Source organism: Polypterus senegalus, chromosome 1 (genome assembly GCF_016835505.1).
Source record: "Polypterus senegalus isolate Bchr_013 chromosome 1, ASM1683550v1, whole genome shotgun sequence".
NCBI lineage: Eukaryota > Metazoa > Chordata > Cladistia > Polypteriformes > Polypteridae > Polypterus > Polypterus senegalus.
The window spans coordinates 101,302,407-101,320,854 of record NC_053154.1 but is presented as its reverse complement, the minus strand read 5'-3'; the positions used below and the strand labels follow the sequence as shown (position 1 = coordinate 101,320,854).

The 18,448-nt window shown below is 37.6% G+C and overlaps 1 protein-coding gene across 1 annotated transcript; it reads left to right on the top strand.

Annotated features, from left to right (window-relative positions):
- The first annotated feature begins 556 nt into the window (after window positions 1-556).
- Window positions 557-17,365, top strand: LOC120530106 (protein FAM180A). The gene is made up of 3 exons (XM_039754281.1): window positions 557-738; window positions 11,680-11,774; window positions 16,345-17,365. The coding sequence occupies exons 1-3, from the start codon at window positions 627-629 to the stop codon at window positions 16,678-16,680; spliced, it is 543 nt and encodes a 180-aa protein (XP_039610215.1). The 5' UTR covers window positions 557-626; the 3' UTR covers window positions 16,681-17,365.
- The last annotated feature ends 1,083 nt before the right edge of the window (window positions 17,366-18,448 follow it).

Sequence of the window (18,448 nt, the reverse complement as noted above, 5' to 3'; positions counted from 1 at the left end):
CAACCCCCAAGAAGATTAGGAATCATAGGTTTGGTGTAACAGATTATAGTCTAATATTGTAAAGTTGTGAAATCCTGAATTGAAAACTTCTAATTAAATAAATAAGCATTGTAAATATTTCTGTAAAAATTAAGTCTGGAATATGTATATTTTCCACAGGTTTCTTTTCACTACCATTCTTTTTCTGGGTTTGTTATTTGTATGAGCGTTAGAAGTAAGTAGACTTTTTATTTATACAGAAAGGGTGCTTCTTGGGGTGACTGTTACCTAATAGCCTGCAAGTGAAGGTGGACCCCAGTACTGTTCCACTTTAGTTACTGTCAAGAATCTTCTTATCTTTCGACACAATGTTTACAAAAAAACATTTAGAACTGGAAGGGAGCATAATTCAGGCTGCCTGCTATTTATCGACATCTCATTTGAGATGAAGTGGCACCACCAACAGGTCAAAATCTAGAAAAATAACTTTAACCTTACAAAAGCAAAGCAGCATGCATTACATCTGGAGAAGTGTGTGGAACACTGGCAGTCATGAGTTTGGCTCCGTCAGGATGTTTCCATTATCTCTTCCTGAATACTTCTCAGGAATGTAGGTCATAAACAGAAACATATGTGCGTGGCAAAATATGACGGGAATACTATTGATCAAGAGAATGGCAGCCACCAGTGTATTTCTTTCTATATGTCTAGGACTTGGCGTAGTGTTTGGGGGCTTCACGGTGATCCACATAGATACAGGTGAGTGTTGCCAAGTGAAAGGGGGTATCTTGGATAGACATGGTAGTCAGTGAGGACAGTCTAATGTTTTCAGTTCCTTAGACATCCACTTGTTTACTTGGACAGTAGAGTTTCACATCTGCTAACTGCCTTTCTGTAGCTATTCCTAGTGCAACTACATAAACATGTTTTTATGCTTATAGGTAAGATCTTGATATTTAAGCACATTATGTGCATACCCAGAAATTTTCAATAAGTAAGCAGAGGCATTAAGAAAACCTAGTGCAATTATTTTAGGTTTTAAGATCATTACAAGACATGACACAGCTCATCAAAATTTTATTTTTGAAAGCTTTATTTTATGAATCAGGATTCATAAGGAATTGACTATCATTTGTGAAGCATTTTGTGTCGTTATAAAACTAAAGCCAAATTAGTTTGTAAAAGATCCCTTTTTTTAAGATGAGGTGAACTTTTACAATTCTGTCCATTCTTCAACTGCCTTGTATATTTTGAAAAATATTGATCATGTTATCTCGGCAGTGTTAAACTGTAGAGGGTGATGGAGAATAAGCACTAAAAAAGTTTAGTCTGGACCCCCACCAGGTTAAGTAGATTGATTTTTTTTTTTTTTTTTTGCCTAGTAAATTAAGTCACTAGGTTTATTTTTCTCCCTGGGGGAAACTAAGAATTGTAACTTTGTTTTGAACCCAGAGGGACATCGATTGTAACGCTATGTATGCTTAACGGGGTAGTACTGAAAGTGATTTCTCAATTTCATTTATAATGGTTGTGAATCTATATGAATCTAAATTATATATATATATATATATATATATATATATATATATATATATAAAAAATGTACTAGATATGATTGGCAGAGGCTTCATGCTTAGGAATTTAATTAGCTTCTAGGTATTTATGGGAACTTAATTGTGTATTTAAATTCAGACTTATGTTACCAGCAGCTGAAACTGTAACATCTAAAACTATGGTAGTAATTACACAATTTTTTTAAGGACCATATAAAGATTTCTATAAAAAAATTAATACATTTTCTTTCTTTTCATAAGAGCACCATAGTTATTGAAGAATTGGCTATTTTTTATCCATAATAACTTATTGCCCTCTATCAATTTACAAATACAAGTCTGTTATCTTCAACCTTGCTTCTCGTATGTCAGAGCTAAATCATTATTGCCCAAAAGCTCATATTACAACTGGTGGCTAAACTAATTAATGCTAGGTGATGAGGGCATTATTATTTCCACACAATAATAAACCCTGTTTGATCATTTGGTATAACACAGGGAAGCACATTCTCTATTCTCTTACCTAAAATATTAATCCAAAATGAAACTTTTTTATATGATGCATGCTGAAACAAGTAGTTATTTTTCTTTGGAAAAACAGTCATTGACAGTTGGCGCAATGTTTTAGTAGAACTTTATTTTCATTAGCTTCAATAAACACTGAGAACTACAATGGCATTAACTGAGGTGAATGCATTTTATAAAATTCCACTGAATAGCCTTCAAGGATGGATACAAACGCTTTGTATCCGTCCTTCAGTGCTTTTGAAATATACAATACCTAACATAATATGTGGACAAAGACACATTTTTTGTTGATTTTAACCCTCTGCTTTACAGTTTAAAATTACCAATCAAACAATTCAGACATGATTAAAGTACACATTACAGACTTACACTTAATTCTTAGTGACTCCATTCACAGGGTGTAAGGGGTCAGTGAAAGGTGTGAAGAGCATGTCAGTGATGAATGCCATAAGTCATGACTATCCCAGTCACTGCCCCTCAACCCAAATATATATAAACCTGTATACAGTGGCCTTCATAATGTTTGGGACCAAGATAAATTTTTCCTTGATTTACACCTATGCTGCATTGTTTAAAATTAGAAATCAAACAATTCAGATGGTATTAAAGTGCACATTGCAGACTTTAAGGTTATTTGCATACATTTAGGTGAGACCATGTAGAAATGATAACGTTTTATACATGGTCTCAAAATTTCAGGGCACCATAAAGTTTGGGACAATATGTGTGTGTATATATATATATATATATATATATATATATATATACATATATACATATAATATATATACACACACACACAGTGGTGCTTGAAAGTTTGTGCATCCTTTAAAATTTTCTATATTTCTGCATAAATATGACCTAAGACATCATCAGATTTTCACTCAAGTCCTAAAAGTAGATAAAGAGAAACCAGTTAAACAAATGAGACAAAAATATTATACTTGGTCATTTATTTATTGAGGAAAATGATTGAATATTTCATACAGTGGTGTGAAAAACTATTTGCCCCCTTCCTGATTTCTTATTCTTTTGCATGTTTGTCACACAAAATGTTTCTGATCATCAAACACATTTAACCATTAGTCAAATATAACACAAGTAAACACAAAATGCAGTTTTTAAATGATGGTTTTATTATTTAGGAGAAAAAATCCAAACCTACATGGCCCTCTGTGAAAAGTAATTGCCCCTTGTAAAAAATAACCTAACTGTGGTGTATCACACCTGAGTTCAATTTCCGTAGCCACCCCCAGGCCTGCTTACTGCCACACCTGTTTCAATCAAGAAATCACTTAAATAGGAGCTGCCTGACACAGAGAAGTAGACCAAAAGCACCTCAAAAGCTAGATATCATGCCAAGATCCAAAGAAATTCAGGAACAAATGAGAACAGAAGTAATTGAGATCTATCAGTCTGGTAAAGGTTATAAAGCCATTTCTAAAGCTTTGGGACTCCAGCGAACCACAGTGAGAGCCATTATCCACAAATGGCAAAAGCATGGAACAGTGGTGAACCTTCCCAGGAGTGGCCGGCTGACCAAAATGACCCCAAGAGCGCAGAGACGACTCATCCGAGAGGTCACAAAAGACCCCAGGACAACGTCTAAAGAACTGCAGGCCTCACTTGCCTCAATTAAGGTCAGTGTTCACGACTCCACCATAAGAAAGAGACTGGGTAAAAACGGTCTGCATGGCAGATTTCCAAGACGCAAACCACTGTTAAGCAAAAAGAACATTAGGGCTCGTCTCAATTTTGCTAAGAAACATCTCAATGATTGCCAAGACTTTTGGGAAAGTACCTTGTGGACTGATGAGACAAAAGTTGAACTTTTTGGAAGGCAAATGTCCCGTTACATCTGGCGTAAAAGGAACACAGCATTTCAGAAAAAGAACATCATACCAACAGTAAAATATGGTGGTGGTAGTATGATGGTCTGGGGATGTTTTGCTGCTTCAGGACCTGGAAGGCTTGCTGTGATAGATGGAACCATGAATTCTACTGTCTTACCAAAAAATCCTGAAGGAGAATGTCCGGCCATCTGTTCGTCAACTCAAGCTGAGGCGATCTTGGGTGCTGCAACAGGACAATGACCCAAATCCACCTCTGAATTGCTGAAGAAAAACAAAATGAAGACTTTGGAGTGGCCTAGTCAAAGTCCTGACCTGAATCCAATTGAGATGCTATGGCATGACCTTAAAAAGGCAGTTCATGCTAGAAAACCCTCAAATAAAGCTGAATTACAACATTTCTGCAAAGATGAGTGGGCCAAAATTCCTCCAGAGGGCTGTAAAAGACTCATTTCAAGTTATCGCAAACGCTTGATTGCAGTTATTGCTGCTAAGGGTGGCCCAACCAGTTATTAGGTTCAGGAGGCAATTACTTTTTCTCATAGGGCCACGTAGGTTTGGATTTTTTTTCTCCCTAAATAATAAAAACCATCATTTAAAAGCTGCATTTTGTGTTTACTTGTGTTATATTTGACTAATGGTTAAATGTGTTTGATGATCAGAAACATTTTGTGTGACAAACATGCAAAAGAATAAGAAATCAGGAAGGGGGCAAATAGTTTTTCACACTACTGTATTTATGAGTGGCAAAAGTATGTGAACCTCTAGGATTAGCAGTTAGTTTGAAGGTGAAATTAGTGTCAGGTATTTTCAATCAATGGGATGACAATCAGGTGTGAGTGGGCACCCTGTGTTATTTAAAGAACAGGGATCTATCAAAGTCTGCTCTTCACAACACGTTTGTGGAAGTGTATCATGGCATGAACAAAGGAGATTTCTGAGGACCTCAGAAAAAATGTTGTTGATGCTCATCAATTGTATGTTGCTCTCTCCAGAGTTCCATCTTTTCATTCACTCACAGTTGTATCCTCAAACCCACCCCTTTTGGACAACTGTGTCTTTCAGGAAGTGTTCACCCATCAATAAATAATTATGCGGCATATACTACGCCGTGGGTTGGCTAGTTTAATTAATTAATTAAAAACATCCTAAGATGTTATATCTTTCAGAGAATCCTTGTATACACATGATGTTTTTTAAATAATCCATCCATCCATCCATTATCCAACCCACTATATCCTAACTACAGGGTCACGGGGGTCTGCTGGAGCCAATCCCAGCCAACACAGGGCACAAGGCAGGAAACAAGCCCTGGGCACGGCGCCAGCCCACTGCAGTTTTTAAATAATTAGATTCAATTATATTATCATTCATCTGGTATTTAAAATGGCTCACATTTAAAAGATGATTCTATAAAGATCTGAAGCAGAAGGCATCCTGGCACTACTTAACTTTCAGTTTCACTATTGGGCAGCAAATATACACACAATAAAATCTTCAAAATCTGCAGAAATTCATAAGTCCACATTGGCCTGACTTGCGGTGGAAATTAAATCCGACTCTAAATCTTCCTTATTACTGTTGGTCAGCGAATTTCGTCAAAGCATTTTTCACAGCAAATATACTTTAAAAATCATAAGAAATGGTAGGAAAAGGACCTTTCAATTGGCATCTTAGAAAAGGAATGGAATTCAGTTATCCCAACCTGTGAGCATCGCCATTGGTGAATACACTAAATTAATAACATCTTGAATAAAAATCTTAACATACTACTCAGTTGTCCAAAGAATATGCACTCTTAATTCTCTATGCGCCAAGCATTCCAGATTTTAAATAAAGGTTTTTCATTGATCACATTTATTTTGCTTAACATTGTCCAAAATGTACAGGGCAAGACCGAACCTGTGACCTAGCTCCCGCATCACTAGGCCATATGTTTTGGGGAATGCACTAAATGATCATGATTTTGGATAAAAATCTTAGCATACTTCTCAATCAGTCTTGGTGTCGCAATTACTCCTAATCCATTAGTAGCCATATTTGGTGTTATCCTGGATGCCATCAAAGTGCATAGGGAGAAATCGATTGTAACGGCCTACACCACACTGCTAGCACACAGATAGATCCTGCTTAAACAGAAGAATCCCTACTCACCTTTAACTCAGTGGGTAAGCGTTGTTTTATATTATCTCATATTAGAAAAAATCTAATTCTCTCTTAGGAGACATATCCAAAACATTTTTAAAACATGGCAAGAATTCTTAAATGCTATTTTAGAGTAACCATGTTGGGCCTGCAGTTATTAATTATTTTATCATTTCAAGAAAAAAAGACAGGCGTTTCTCCTTTTTACCTACAGTTTGTCTTTTCTCCTCTTTCTTATGGTTGGTGGTTGAATCTCAATTTGCTTTGTTTTATTTTTTGTTTTCTATTTTTCATTTGTTTACTTTGTATTTAATGCAAAGTAAACAATCATATCTGTATGATACAGTATTTGTTTAATTAGTAGAATGCTATTGCATTGTTATGGTTTTCCAAAATAAAATATAAAATAAGAATAAAATTGTTTAACCACAGGATGAGCACATATCACATTGCTTTCATTGTCCCTTTTCCGCTGACTTACTTTCTGATATCACCATCACTATGATTCCTGTGAACTTCAGCAAAATGAGCAGTTCTCAACAGAGAAGCTCCTGTCAAATGGACCCCAACCATAAGCTCTCTCACCGAGTCATTGGAACGTCATCTTAAAGCTATTGTAGCCACCATGATGAGCAGCTGGGTCTGTCTGGACATTTTATCCAGGGTTTTAAGCATGATGGGAGGTTAATTGCTGAATTATTTTCATGTTTTTACGCTTTGTGCTGACTCTGTAGAGACAGGTGGACCTTTTCAAAGGCAAACTGGGAGATACGTGTAAAACTCACAATGAAAGGAATAAAAATTGTGACGGAACCAGACAAAAACTGAAGTCAAAACCAAGAAAGAAGCAGAGAACAGAGTAGCGATTAGAGCTTTTCTCTTTTAAGATATTGTATCTGTACATCAGATAAGGAAATGAGGTCTTAGGTGACCTTTTATCCCGATGTGTCGGTGAACTGGATGGCACAATCTTGTAGGTCACTCCTCTAGGAACACAGGACAAAACACTAACAACAGACCCAACATTGTCAGTGATAAGAAAACCTTCAAGTGGCACCAGACATTAAAATATATCACAATTTTTTAAATGTATTTTTATTGATTGTAATTAGAAGCAGGTAACATTCCATACAATCAAGTCAAATTTAAAAAAGCAAAATTCAGCCCCCACCCAAGAGAAAGAGAGGAGAGCCAACAGCCAAAGCTACTCTATAAAAACAACAAGAAAGGAAGAGTATCCTTTTCCCCGAAATGGAAGCTTATTGCTTAGATCCTGTCATATTTTTAAAAAGTTTTGAACAGATCATCTAAGTGAGAATTTTCCCAATTTCAAATAATATAGAGCATCAGTTACCCACTGACTTAAAAGTGGTGGGATGGGGTGAGATTCTTCCAGTTGAATAAGCTAAGTCTACAGTACATGCTAGTAGTGAGGTAAAGCCAATCACAGTTTGTTTGTCCTTCTCCATTTTAAGCCCATCTTGAAGTACACCAAACACGGCTGTTAATTGGATTAGGAGGGACTGTGACACCAAGACTGTCGGATAGGCATTCTAAGATTTTTGTCCAAAATGCTGTTAATTTGGTGCACACCCCAGAACATGTGGCTCAGTGAGGCTGGAGCTCGATTACAATGTTGGCTGAATCTTGCCCTTGAAACAATTTTGTACAATTCTAAACAAGATAAATACACTCGATTGAAGATTTTAAGTTGAACGATTTGTGCATATGGAGCTATGGAGTGTATTAATCAAAATCACTTTAGTATTAGATAAATTGACCATCACCATGAAATATCACCCTTCAGAATCAGATATTACATCTGACACTACACATCCATCCATTTTCCAACCCGCTGAATCCAAACACAGGGTTCTGCTGGAGCCAATCCCAGCCAACATAGGGCACAAGGCAGGAACCAGTCCTGGGTAGGGTGCCAATCCACCACAGGACACACACAAACACACCCAGGCCAATTTAGAATCGCCAATCCACCTAACCTGCATGTCTTTGGATTGTGGGAGGAAACCCACGCAGACACGGGGAGAACATGCAAACTCCACGCAGGGAGGACCCTGGAAGCGAACCCGGGTCTCCTAACTGCGAGGCAGCAGTGCTACCACTGCACCACCGTGCTGCCCTGGAATTGAAATGTTTATGAATAACCTTTTTTATTATCATTATTAGATTCTCTGTTGGGTTCTTTGAGCTAGGGGTTTTGTGGTTCCCCTCTACCATTTTTTTTAGGTTTATAGGCTTTGGCATCTTTTTATTTGTGCACTCCACAAGCCTGCTTCTTTATTTTTAGGCTCAGGATTAGCTGGAGCTTTAAGGCCAACTGTGAGCTCCAGGCCTGTTTTTGGGGGCCTTGCATTCCAACACCTGATTTCAGTAGAAAGTGTTTCCCTTTTTTTGGTTGGGGTGTTTTATTTTGCCAGTTAATTGTACTTGTATTTGTTTATTTTTTAAAATTGGAACAGAGCCACACTGTGAGGGAAATATGAGGGTAGGCATGGACTGAACTACTGGCCAGGTGGTTTAAAATCCAACTTTATAATCAATAGGCTTGCCTGTCAAGCAAATGTAGGTCCCTTTGTTTCTTCTTTCTGCACTGAACCTATCAAACTGATGTCACATTACGGTACTTTTATTCAGATGGATGTCAAACTTGACGAGCTTGTCATTTTAGGATGTCAGTTTACATGACTAAAAATCGCTGTGATGTCAAATTAGGTGACTACATGCTGACCCAGTAGCACAGTTTCAAATTTCCAAAGTATCAAAAATTTGTCCCTTTTTCTGGAAACCAATAACTTGCCGCCTGATGGAGCTGGTGAAGGCTATACAAGGCACCAGCTCCGTCAGGCAGCACATTCACCTCTAATCTCTGCCATTTTTCTCTTTTTTCCCATTCTATCATGGTAGGTACAACACTAGACATTAGACAGATAAGTCTATCTTCTATTTGACAGGTCTAAAATACCTTCCTAACTCACCATTGCTGTGTTGTATGTATTGCACTTTTGAACGATTATCCATGGTCCTCTTCTCTAACTTACATAAAGTTTGTCCCTATTACTTAAGGCAAAATCAAACTTGTTTGATTTTTTTGGGGAAAGTTGCAGAATGATGTGACTACGTCATTGGGTATTTCAGACTACATGATTGGGATTATGTAAAAGATGCCTGCAACTAAAAATGAGACATGGCCTTAAGCTGAAAGCTGTTGTCTGAATGACATTCACAAAAATAAACTTGCTTTATGAGTCTCATTACTGTCAATAATCAAACAATGGATAGGTTGGCGGTCTGTAGCCCCTAAGGTTCCCAGTTTAGTCCCTGCTTGTGACTTGCTATGCTCCAACATTAAAAATCTGTAACATATCCACTTTTGTAAGTTGCTTTGGATAAGGGTGTCTGCCAAGTATATAATAATTATCATTAGCATTTAAATAGCAGTTAAGACTCATTCTGAGGGTTAAGACAAAATCGAATACTCTGTGACTTATCTGTACTTGTGTGTGATTTAATAATCCAAGACCCTCTATTACGTACCACCCAGTGGCGGCTCGCGTATAGGCACTTTGGAACTGCAGCACGCCCTATTTCCACTTGATATTATCGATAACATTTAATATAATGAGTCCTTTTTTCTTTAATTCTTTCTTTATACTTGTACAATATATAATCCTTAAGCTTTATGTTAGTAGCCATCCCCCAGTTTATGAAAAAGATACAATAATCTTTGTATGGAACTATGCGCTTCACAGTTCCAGCGGCGTGGTGTTTGGCAGTTGTGCGCATGCGCACATCGGAAGCTGCACTCTTGGTTGCGAGGGAGAGAGAGCACTGTAGCTCCCGCAGTGCCGACCCTGGCGTGCTGGTGGAAGATAGTTTTTTTTTTACTCCGCGTGTGTTGTGCTTAAAAATCGTGTACCATATTCTTGAATGTTATAAAGTGTACAATTAGATTATTATCCTGCTTCCAGCTATTCTATTTGATTCTTTTGTTTTCTGAGGCAGAACGCTGCTTTTCAACATTGAAAAGAATAAAAACTTTTCTAAGAAGCACTATGAATTCGGAAAGACTAAATGCACTTGCAGTGCTTTCAATTGAGAAAATTTTCCTCAGTTGTCATCCAGAGATCAAGGAGAAAATTATTATTCTTTTCGCGCAAATTAAAACAAGAAGAATGGATTTCATTTTTAAATGAATAGATCAAGCTTGAACCATAACAATTTAGGTTATAGTAAGTAAAAATGTTTGATTTTGTTGTTTTAGGATTTTATCAAGTTTCTGAATAAATTTTCTTTTTATACATGTTTGTTTGCTTTTACACAATTTTAAAACAAAGGCTAAACATTTTCTGAAGTAGCACCCCGACTAATTTTAGCTACGAGCCGCCACTGGTACCACCACACTTTCGACCATGAGTATCACACTTGTTCTTTAGTAATTTTTTCCTTTGCTGTAATTACAGGCTGATTGGTCCTTAATGAATTTTATTGTAGTCTTGAATACCCAAGAAGTCCTTCATATTCACCCATTGCAGCTACTGCTTTAAGAATTGCCCCCAATTTTTGTTGCAATATGATGGCAGGGAGCCTAAAGGTGGGAAACCTATACAGATACAGGAAGAAGATGCAAACATTACACCAGCAGTACCCATGCCAATACTAACCGTCACACTGTCTTTAAAATTATTGTAACACTTTCAGGTCATTTTCAGTACTGTACACATAAAACTAAACTGATATACAGGAACATATCAAGGTATCAGCAAATTATCAGTAATTATGGGATTTGGCTGCCTTTCTAAAGCAATTTTAGTCATATTCCAGTTCCCAGTGCACATCCACCCAACACCGATTTGAGCTAACTGAGTTCATGAATAGTAAATTTATTTTTTGACACTTTGGTAGGAATTCTATTCTTACGAGAATTTATGTTCCGCTCGGCTCCTGCGTGGTGAGGAAAAAGGGAAATGTAAGAGGGCCAAATTTAGAAGTGAGTTCAATTAAAGGTGTCTCAATTAAGAGTGTCGCTGAAAATATGATACCATCTTGTGTGCCGAAATGCTTTTCCACATTTTAAGATGTTGGGAATAAAAAGCACAATGCATGAATATCCTGAAGATTTAGTCTTTATGATAAAGTGAATCTAAAGAAGTCAAGTAATTTGCAGGGAATTCTCATGAGGAATTTGAGAACAACAAACCCCTGTGAACATTGTGGTTCTTAAAGATCAAATGTGGCCAAAGCATGCTGGACTGCGACCCCCATCACTGGGTGATCTCAGCATGGATCTTAACCTGGCAGATTAATGAACCTTTATGGCTTGTAAATGTCTTTGGGTAAATAAATATATGAAGGAGCCCCCTCGCTGGGATTAATTTCTCTGTGGAAGTCCATAATGACCACCCTTATTTTAAACAACAATTTATAGCATCAAAGAATGTTCTAATGGTTTACATGATGCACAGTGTTTTAAAAGTGCAGTACGAGCAGGTAAAGTGACCTGCTTAGGATCACTCAGCGAGTCAAAAGAAAGGATTGAAGTTTATAGTCCAGTGCTTTGACCTGTAGAGCACTCTCAGTAATAATGGTCACGATTCTGTTCACAGAGCCCACTGAAATCCTCTCTCTCAAGAAAAGCAGAGACATTGAGAGCACCTTGGTATTTCACAAAGATGCAAGTGACGCCCGCTTGATGTTTGAGGTACTGCTCTGTATGTATGAGAAGCTGCTGTTGTCCATGTTCTGCATAGTGCATATTCACCTATCCATCCATTTACTAATCCTGGTTAGTCCAGATTTAGGGTCATGGAGGGGAGGTAGCCTAACCCAAAAATAAACCACTTGCCTCCTTATTTTTTCTCTGCCTCCCCCTCTACTATCACTGTTTATCACAGAAGGGGACTCATTACCATGGTTAAATTATTTTCATTTGCACATACAGAATTATTAATCTCTGGCAACCTATCTGAAGTTGTGAATATAAATATTGATGTCAAGCATGGACTTCTTGAAATCACCATGAAGTTATCAGAATAAAGCTGATTTGATTGCTGGTATTAAACCAATGGCCACATTATAAACAATCCTAGCGCTGCCTCCCAAGTTTGATTCCCATGCCTGGTCACTGACTTCACTTGACTCTGCCCATGGCTGGTTCCTTCTTTCTGCTGCTGTTGAGACACAAAACACGTCCAAGTATTACTGGGAAAGTGCAAATTTTAATTTAAAAGTAAAATGCAATCGGGAGGTCAAAACTGGGATATCAGGAAAGAACATGGAACCAAAATGAGGAAGGCAAGGCTTTAATCAGAGATGTGGAGCAAACCAGAGAAGCTAAATCTGGCATTAGGGCTTATAATACTGAATAGCTTTGACTGTACTGATGCAAGCAGCAATAATCTGTCAAATTATGGTAAAATAAAAAAGAAACCACAGAAATGAAATTTTGATGTGAAAAGAAAAAACTCATAAAATATGTGTGAATATGACAGCTGTCACATCCACCTGCATAAACTGGATTAAAAGGGTACTGAAAATGGATGGATCTTCTAAAGCAAATGTGCTTGTGTGTGTTCCCTATGATCACAACCCAAAGCAGTGATGAGTGAAACAACAGAGCTTTGTATTGTATACAGCTTTGCTAAATTGATTGCAATTGCAAAATCATAAACACAGTATAAATAATTTTTTTATGGTTTTTAAGGTTTTTTTTTTTTGAGTTGAAAAGTAAGGAGTAGTTAACTGACGTGAACAATAGGGGGCACTCCAGCTCCACAAACACCCAACACAACAGGCACAGACACAAGATAAAAGGGCAAAGAGGCTTTCATTTGTGGCTACCCTGGGACTGCTTCCGTTCTTCCACCCTTGTAGACTGCAAGCACTTCCAGGTGAGGTGGAATTCCCAAGACGTTGGAAGTCCCCAATCCTGCAGCTCCCTCTGGTGGCCCCCACAGAACCCAACAGGGCTGTCCTCTTAGACTACAATACCCATGGGCGCCCATGTAGGAATCTGAGCCTGGGCCATCTAGTGTCCTGGGGGTGATAAAGTTCTGTATACAGGTGCCGGTCATAAAATTAGAATATCATGACAAAGTTGATTTATTTCAATAATTCCATTCAAAAAATGAAACTTGTATATTAGATTCATTCATTACACACAGACTGATGTATTTCAAATGTATATTTCTTTTAATATTAATGATTATAACTGTGAAGAGGTGAAGAGGTGTATCCACCAGAATTAAAAGATATGTTTTTTGGTGAAATTGAAATCCACATACGCGAGCAGGTTGGCGAAGCCCCCTAGTAAATAAATAAATAAAAAAAAAACCCAATCTCTGGCAACGCAGCAGATTGCTAGTCACTGACAGAGTGTGCGTGTAACAGGAGGTGGAAAAACATAAATCTATGCTCTCTCTGTCTCTTTGTTTATGTGGCCTTAAGCCAGAGCAGTTCTGACGATTGTCAGCTTCATTTTGGCACCACAGATGACTTGTATGCTAATATAAACAGCTTCATTCTCACTAGGTGCCCTTACAACAACAACAATGTTTATTTATATAGCACATTTTCATACAAATTATGCAGCTCAAAGCTTATGTTGGTCTACTGTTTCACTTTAAGATGAATACACACACATAGATAAACACACACACAGACCCTAACCACAACAGTGCCCCATGAATGACACACACACACTGATTAACCCTTAGCACTTTAATCCACACAACAGCCTGTCACTCAGCACTTCAAGAGACTTACTTATTTTCGGCACGAACAACATACGATGTTTTAGTGATATCTCAGACATAAATATTACTTTTGGTCTACAAGAATACATTTAAACATACAGAGACTCAGCACTCTTGACTATGGGCCATTTATCAGCCAATAATACCTTCTTTATCATACTGTCCCTAACTTTTGAGTGGCGCCCTTACTCTCAGCCTTATAAACCCTGCAGCACAGAAATAATGGCAAAAATCCGGCTGTCACCAGGTGCTCAAAGAAATCTAACTTATTACTTGAATCACTCTAGACATTAAGACAAAGCATAGAAAGTTAAAAGCAGCATGGTATTTATTACAAGAATAATAATAATACCACTGGAATATTAGAAAAATAGGTACTGATTTGAAAGTCTGAATATATATAGTCTTTGGGAAAAGCTTACGAAAAAAGGTAGAGATGACAAGGATGAATGTCCCAGGGAGGCGTTTGATTTAGCAATCGATGTTCATGATGCCTTTCTGATGACCAGTGCCGTCTTCATCAGTTCCTCTTCTTCTTCTGTACTTTCTTCTTCTCCTTCTTCTCTTTGCTTTTCTCTGTCTGACGTTGCTTTCAAACCAAGGCATATTTATTATGAAGTTTCATGACGTGGTTTCACAACACATGAATGTTCCATGCACCTGATTGGCTGGCTGTCAATATGATGGATGAATTTTGCTCCCCAGGTAATAAAGTTCTTTGATATTGCTTCAGTTTCTCCTTTCCCAGGCCGTAAACCCAACTGATATCCCAGATGTCCATCCGTAAAGTAATCAATAGCCTGAGGTATCAGCTCAGCATCCTTTCCCAGGCTGTAATACCAAATTTGTACTGTGAACAACTGTTATAAAAGTAGGGTGTAAGGAAAGAAAACCTGCTTTAAACCAAAATGTACAGATTTCATACACCAGAACACTCATGGAAGAACTTGATGATGACGGTCATGTGAACGTCTGGCTTTTAATCCATCAATGTAGGGACATCACGGTGCTTTGATCAGGTGGTGGTGGTACATGTTGCCACTCCAGAACACCGGAAAAAGAACAGAAGAGAGAGTAGGGGTTAGTACGGATTTTGGAGCAATCATGAATAATCATGATAATTAATTGAATATACAGAGCATCAGGATTAAACTAAGATGAAGCTATGAGATAGCCATGTTAAAGTAATGTGTTTTCAGCAGTTTTTTAAAGTGCTCCACTGTATTAGCCTGGTGAATTCCTATTGGCAGGCTATTCCAGATTTTAGGTGCATAACAGCAGAAGGCCACCACATCACTTCTTTTAAGTTTAGCTCTTGGAATTCTAAGCAAACACTCATTTGAGGATCTGAGGTTACGATTTGGAATATAGGGTGTCAGACATTCCGATATATAAGATGGAGCGAGATAATTTAAGGCTTTGTAAACCATAAGCAGTATTTTAAAGTCAATTGTAAATGACACAGGTAACCAGTGTAGTGACATCAAAACTGGAGAGATGTGTTTGGATTTTCTTTTTCTAGTTTAGATTCTAGCAGCTGCATTCTGTACTAGTTGCAATCGATTGATGTATTTTTTGGGTAGTCCTGAGAGAAGTGCGTTACAGTAATCTAGTCGAGTGAAAACAAAAGCGTGGATTAATTTCTCAGCATCTTGCAATGTTATAACTTTTGCTGTATTTCTTAAGTGGAAAAATGCTGTCCTAGTAATCTGATTAATATGTCATTTAAAATTCATGTCAGAGTCAATAGTTACCCTCCATTTTGACTTTTAATCCTAATGCATCAAGTTTATTTCTAATAACCTCATTATATCCATTATTGCCAATCACTACAATTTCTGTTTTTTCTTTATTTAGTTTAGAAAATTACTACTCATCCATTCAGAAACACAAGTCAGACATTGTGTTAGTGAAACAACAGAGTCGGGGTCATCAGGTGCTATTGATAAATACAGCTGCGTGTCATCAGCATAGCTGTGGTAACTCACGTTATGCCCCAAGATAATCTGATCTAACGGAAGCATTTGAGTGCATTAAAGTGTCTCGATTATGTTAGGAAAACAAGACACTGCCACAAATTGCCTTTTATTGTTTATAACATGTTGTGTTAGATGCATATGCACCCTATGCACTCATGCCATATGTAAACTGGATGCAGCACTTCATTGGTCAGTTAAAGGCTTCCAACACAGTGGGAATGACAGAGTGAAGTTTGTCTGGGATATTTGTGACCTGTCAGCCTGTTCTCTGAGAAGGGACAATGGGTGGTCTAAACTGATGGAAAAAAAGTTCTTTAGGGCAAAGTGAACTACAATACAGTCTGTGTATCATATTCATTGCATGTGAGCTTTAATATGTTGGTCACGTCAATGTACAGTATAACAACAGCTCTGTGATGGGAATTATTATGTGTGCGAGTTGTCATTTACTTTTAATATAGGCCTTCAAGAATGTCACTTTTAGGTTGATGTTTGTTCTGCTGTTGTCCCAACTGAGAGCTATTCAATGATCTTTCAGTTCCTGCTGGGCGGCCTCAAGATTGATGCCAATCACGTCATCTCACTACAGGATGAGGAGTTGGCATCTATGGAGCGTGGTCGATCCTTCACTGCACTCATGAATGACCACGTGCCAAAGAGCCAAGCTTCCCTCCAGGATTTGGGGATGGAGGTGAGTCTCGAGGTGTTCCCCCTGAATATGCACAAATTTGAGCAGCTGCTGCTGGGAACTGTCTACTCAGCCTACCAGCTACACTTGAGTCACACGGAGGAGGAGAAGCAGGCATGGGTGGGCATCTTTGTCCAACTGGCGAATGCAACTCTTCTGGACTTAAAAAAGAAATCTCTGCACTGATCTGGAGAGTAATGGCAGAATCCTTAGCGTTGCGCCGTTGATTGTCCTTTAGCCTGCCTATAGCAGGGTTTTGAGTTTCTTCCTGGATGTCTGTCAAAAAATTGTCAGCTCAGAATAGAGATCATTGCAATTATATTAATTTTCTCCTTTCAATAATAGATTAATGAACTGCCCCTTGGACCAAGATGCAGTGTGGTGGATGATTTTGTATCGGGTGCCATTTGCCAAAAGGTGTACTCTGTTTTTCTTATTTCAATTGTTATTTTGTATAAATTTTTAAGATGCCAAATGTAAAAACACTTTATTTACAGAAGGTAACAATGTCTTTTTTCAGATGTTTGTTTTTTGCCTGCCATAATGGCAAAGATCAAGCTTATGTGAAAAACGACACACTTAAATAGCCAATAGGCAAATATCTAGCTTATACAACAAATACTTGCTTATATGCCAAATATCTATCTTATATAGTAAATGTCACACTTTATGTAACCAATTGTATCTCAAATGCTGTAAGTTGCCTTGGATGAAAGAGTCAGCCAATTTAATATTAAGAGTAATAATGTCATCAGATATCCAGCTTACCTTCAGTCGACATGGCAAATATCAACCTTAAATGTTAAAAAAGTCTGAATTAGCATAAGCGAACCTAATTTGGGATATTCATAAGAAATGTAAAAAATTATATCATGAGGTAGAAATACATAATAAACAAGAATGGCTTCATCAAATATTTGACATATTAATGTGTTTTTCAATTTAAATGTTTAAAGTCTAAGTATTCTCATTTCTAATAGATTTTGTCAGTTTTCACCCTCCAATAGAGGTCCATAGAGGAACAGTTCCCTAGTAAAGGATAAAATGAAATTCATAATCACAGACCTTAATAGTTTAAAATGTTACCCCACATGCTTATATTTGAAATTTGCCATTATTAACCTTCTCGGAGTGGCTCCTAGAGGGCTGGGACCACCAGTAAAGAATATCAGAAATATTATATTCATGATCAGCAACCTCAAAATAGCATGAAACGACACTCCACGTGCCTATATTATTCATCACTATTTTTTCAGTTTTTTTGTAAAAAGGAGTAACTTTGTCCTCTTGTATTCTGTTGAGCCCCTGGGGTACATTAATGTGGCATGCACAACTTCAAATCCACCTGGTCAGTTTTGCTGAAGAAAACTATTGGTTTACTCTTCACCATAAGGGTGTAATTTTCTGCACAGAATATGGCCTAAAATGGCCTAAAATATTAGGATTTTTTGGGTCTAGAGTGCAAAAATGGAGGGAACCCCAAAAAGCTTGACCTGTTACATAATTAGTCATCAAGGCAAGTTGAACTGTATATATGTGTGAGGGTTTTCTCATACTGGTGAGTCTGGAGGTGCCAGACAAAAGAACTGCAGGGATTTCCAAGCATTCAAAAGTGATTCTTGTAAACACAATACAGGTTAAATCCTGTTATAGCAAATAGTCAAATAGCGAAATTTTCAGAATAACAAATACTTTTTGTGGGCCTGGACAAACATTCAAAGAACATCATGTTAAGCAAATCTTGTTTTAATGAAATGTAGATATCGGTATAATGAACGTTTTTCCAGACAAAAATGGCCATCAAAGATAATAATGCAATGCAAAAAATACTTAATCCTGCTCCTACACTTTCTGCTCCGTGTCTCGGGGACCCTGCACTAAGTTGTCTCAAAGAGAGAGACAGTCTGTTGTGAAATTTCGAGTCTGTAGCAGTCCCGGGCACGCTCGGCGAGCA

Bases quoted from the DNA above. Each gene is read 5' to 3' on its own strand.
- LOC120530106 (XM_039754281.1), top strand. From the start codon at position 627: ATGACGGGAATACTATTGATCAAGAGAATGGCAGCCACCAGTGTATTT. The intron at 739-11,679 runs GTGAGTGTTGCC...TTCTGTTCACAG, and splicing joins GGTGATCCACATAGATACAG to AGCCCACTGAAATCCTCTCT. The intron at 11,775-16,344 runs GTACTGCTCTGT...ATGATCTTTCAG, and splicing joins ACGCCCGCTTGATGTTTGAG to TTCCTGCTGGGCGGCCTCAA.